Source organism: Lolium perenne, chromosome 2 (genome assembly GCF_019359855.2).
Source record: "Lolium perenne isolate Kyuss_39 chromosome 2, Kyuss_2.0, whole genome shotgun sequence".
NCBI lineage: Eukaryota > Viridiplantae > Streptophyta > Magnoliopsida > Poales > Poaceae > Lolium > Lolium perenne.
In genome coordinates, this window is record NC_067245.2 from 218,425,690 (window position 1) to 218,429,981 (window position 4,292).

Genomic DNA, 4,292 nt, shown 5'->3' on the forward strand with positions numbered 1-4,292 from the left:
CTTAGGGGGGTGATGTTATGAAGAAACCCAGTACATCCAGAATCACTATGCAATCAATGACAATGGGGCCAATTGCCCTGTACTGTTAATGTATGGCACGTGCATGAAGATCTTCAGATCACACACATCAGGAAAGTTGTGCATTTATAAAGTAGGAAAAAAGTGTACTGCAATCTGAGAGCAATCAGAAGTTAAGAGTTAAAGACAATATGAATTTGGAAAATTTAAGCCCTCTAACAAACTTGGAAAACTTACAAATAGGCCAAGAAGAATTTGCTACACAAGGTACTTCAGATATGGAGTACTAGTAAACGGGATTTGCCCAACAATAGAGACATCGTATTAGAAAACCCAAACTTTATATATAAGCCTATTATTCTGTAAGAAATCATCTAGATTCTGTAGACTGTACACGGCGACATTGGAGCAGAGAAATGTATGGGAAACAAAACATCTGGGAACTATCAGCCAGGCCTTTGGAGAAAAAAATAACACATGAAGGTATACTGGTCATATATTCATCATCCTAAACTCACTGTACACACTGGTTCAGCATTGATCGGCTACGGAACACTGAATAACCTAGTATTTCCTGAACAAGGTTCGAACGCAAAGGAAGAAGGAGGTCTTGAAGAGAGTGCGGTACTTCTTCCACCCGTTGAAGTACTTCCCAATCACAACCTTGTAGCTGTGCCTCTGCTTCACCAAGGTGTGGTACTCCAGGACCCTGGGCCTGCAGCTGATGTATTCCTCATGTAGATCAAGAAGGGTTATGCGTGCAAGGATGGGAATGAACATCGAATCAGCAGGCGAGAAATCATCGCCAGCGAGATATTTGGTCTCGTTGAGTTGCGCCTCAACATCATCCAGGAGTTTGCTCAGCTCTTCCTCACATTGCAAAATAGTGTCAGGGTCCTTGAGCCTGTCTTCGGTCTCGTAGGCGTCGCGGAGCTTGACGTGGTACATGCTAGCTAGATCTGGGGCCTCCGTCATCCGAGCGATCAGCACCCGACGAATGAACTTGGAGACAAACGCGCGGTACTTTACTGGGGTGTGAGTGAGTGTGAACATCTTAGGGTTCCAGCCATCAACTTTCCGCATCCAGTGGTGAACCTCGGTATTCTCAGGTTGGATTTCACCGCTTAAGTGCACTGCAAGTCTGTCTATGTACCTACGAAAATATAGAGCAGATAAATGAACATTGTTGCTTGATCGACAGTATTAGATGTGTTTAAGTTTCAGACATTCCCAAAGTTGAATGAAGACCATACTGAATGATATCGATGGCGCGGAAAATGACATGAGCACCATTTTGGAAGACAGGAAGCTTGGCTGAAGGGTTCATGCGGAAGAAGGTGGCATTCATGTTTTTCCCGGTTAGTGGATTGACATGATACGAGGTGTAGTCAATACCCTTCTCCTCCAGTGCTATCCGTACTTTCTGACTGTCCAACGAATACGGGTGGTGATACAGCTGCATTGCTACATTAGTAGCAAAGAACCATGTGATTAGTATCTGTGATCAGTCTTGCAGTGTGAATTGAGTATAATGGGAAAAAATGGGTAGTTGATTCAAATTAAGTAGTCTCTGCGAATCAACAATTCAACGTACAAATTGTCAGCAAAATGACAGATGGAACTATGGAAGTAGGGTGGTTGATCTCCTTGGAAACTCAGCGCTAGACATATGTTCAGATAATTATTACATAGCGCAAACTAGCACAGACAGGCAGGTGGTTGTAGGCGCACACAGCATTCAGAATCAGAAACCGACGGATCGACAATCTCATATGCGCACACATTTTACTGCCCCCATTCATTCGGCAGACGATGCTACTAACTACATATTCTGATAGGAGCATCTGCATCTCAGTTTAAAAAAAAAATCCTAATAGCACGGGGAAAATCACTAACTGCGTTTGCCTGGATAAGATAGCGGCGGGAATGAACTTCCGGTCCGGTGGATATAACGACCTTTCACTTTTGGGTATCAGGCTTTTAGATGGGGAAAAAAGAGGAGGACTTTCAGAATCTCGCCTTTCGTCCAAACATATTACGGAACCAGAAAACTAGACCAACCAACCAAATCAAATTCCCCGAACAAGAAAACTAGACCAACCAGATCAAATCCCCCAATCCAGTCAGTTCCACGGGAAACCAGTAACCGCGAACAGGGGCGAAGAGAGAAGAACTGCACCTGTGGACGCGGACGAGGAGTCGCGGGGCGGATAGGCGGCGGGGAGTGGTGGGGGAAAGAGGCCGGAGAGGCTTCGGGAAAGATTCCTCGGCGCGCAACCGTGCGAGGAGACGCGCGCGGGTCTGGCTGGAAGAAGTGGGGCGGTGTTGTTGCTGATTCGTCGTCGCCGTCGCCGGATGCTTGAAGTGAACTGTATCAAATCAAAAGCTATTCTTGGCTGTCCTCGGAACTTTCTCGCTCTGTCGCTCTTGTGCTTCGGTCGACGCGGTCTCGCCCCCGCGCGTGTTCTGGTCGGTCGCCCACATCGGGGTTTCATTATCCAAACAGCCCTGCTGCGTGCACCCGGATGGGATCCCCATCATCGGCGTACCTCTCGGTTTTTCTCCTTCGAGTTAAATATGTTCCGTTGCTGGATTTTGCATTGGATGTATGCATCTCTCCAGCTCAGGTTCTGTTCCCCTTTTATAAAAAGAAAAAGTCGCCACCTCGAATGCAAGCAACTAGTTGCTTGCATCTAGTCCTAGTGTTGCATCGCCTGCAGTGTGCGTTAGTTCACCAAAGCAGCGATGCCAAGGAACGAATCTATAGTGGCAATTCGGCCAGGGTTTTATTCGTGGCACCCATCCTAAGCGTCTAAGCGGACATTATATTATCATCTAACGGGGTCGGAAAAAAGTCCAGACCTTTCATGTTGGGTTTATGAAAAGTATATTGTCGGTCGGATATAACGAAACTTCTTTTTGCAGGTAGGATACAAAAGGATTCTAGAACAATACCAATATTCCGCCAAAGAGCATCCTCATCTTTGATGATGGAAACTCCTTTCTTGTTTCCTAAAAATTTAGGATGATTATTGGAATTCTAATTTCACTTTGGTCATCGGGGTGTGTAGCTCTATTGCACCTGAAAGCATAGTTTCAAATAGTCTGGTAGGACCCTACTATAGCTCCCCTCTAGTTGTTTGATCGTGTTGCCGCTAAGAAATCATATACAATTGTTCGCTATAGACTCATTTACTCAGCCGCTATAGACTCATTTGGTTGTTTTTTAGGGCTGCCGCTATTTGCCCGAAAGCCGCCATTGTTGGGTAGGTGCTACGGAGCGCCGGTGTAGGCCGAATGTATGACATGCTCAAATCTTGGGTCATCGAAGCGGTCAAAACTTGTGTGAACTTTTATGTAGTTAAATGCATTGTTTTCTCAAATTAATTAGTATAAAAGTGATTATCCTAGGGTTTAGATTCTAAAGTTTTGAAAAACTTGATCATCAGTTGTAAGTCTCTTAGAAATGTTCTTTCAGTAATCCTAGATCCAATCGCATTATCGTGCTTGCTTAATTTGCTACCAAATGAATGTCCATCCAAAATTAGCGTTGTGTAAATGCATATATATATTATGTCATGTAAGTACGTCATTTGGTTTGGTAATAATTAATATGTGATGATGATCACATGAGTGGCATTGTTTGCTATTTTAGCTCTAAATTTGGCAACAGGGAACAATAACTCTTCCTTAAAAAATTCTATGGTGTCTTACACAAACATAACAACCAGTTTTGTTTTTTTTTAGGGAACCATAAGAACCAGTTTAACGAATGTTTGGTTTTGGGTCAATATTTACAATTTCAAGCATGCATATGTGCTGAGAAGCATCGGGCCCTGCCTCCAGGACGTGTGTGTGCTCATATTCAGGTTGATTAAAACTCCCCTTCTTACAGTAACAAAATAAAACAAGCATGTGTCTTGCAGGTAGTGTCATGTAATCATATTCATTCTTAGTGCGCATAGATATGTGTGAGTCTAGTGTTTTTGCTTGGCGGGGCTCTGTGGTGGGGTGACGTTGGAGGGTTCAGCGTCAACAACAACGTGACGGTTACCACACGCTGTATTGGCAATTTGGCATGGCATCCAACTCGGTTTTCCCTGCCGACCAGCTGAGATGGACACCGCGACAACTCAACAGCCACTTTCAAAATATTTAAAAACGGCTTAGAGCCGTTGACGCTAAGCTGGCCGGCCGGCGGCGGGCCGGCCGTTTAACTGATTCCAAGTTAGGCTGATCATAGTATCATAGGTAGTACAACTCTTAGGCCCATA

The 4,292-nt window shown here is 44.5% G+C and overlaps 1 protein-coding gene across 1 annotated transcript; it reads right to left on the reverse strand.

Moving 5' to 3' along the window:
- Positions 1-342: 342 nt before the first annotated feature.
- Positions 343-2,478, reverse strand: LOC127334897 (glutathione S-transferase TCHQD). Its single transcript, XM_051361441.2, has 3 exons — positions 2,198-2,478; positions 1,272-1,482; positions 343-1,171 (listed from the first exon to the last, which is right to left on the reverse strand). The coding sequence occupies exons 2-3, from the start codon at positions 1,478-1,480 to the stop codon at positions 583-585; spliced, it is 798 nt and encodes a 265-aa protein (XP_051217401.1). The 5' UTR covers positions 1,481-1,482; positions 2,198-2,478; the 3' UTR covers positions 343-582.
- Positions 2,479-4,292: the final 1,814 nt, after the last annotated feature.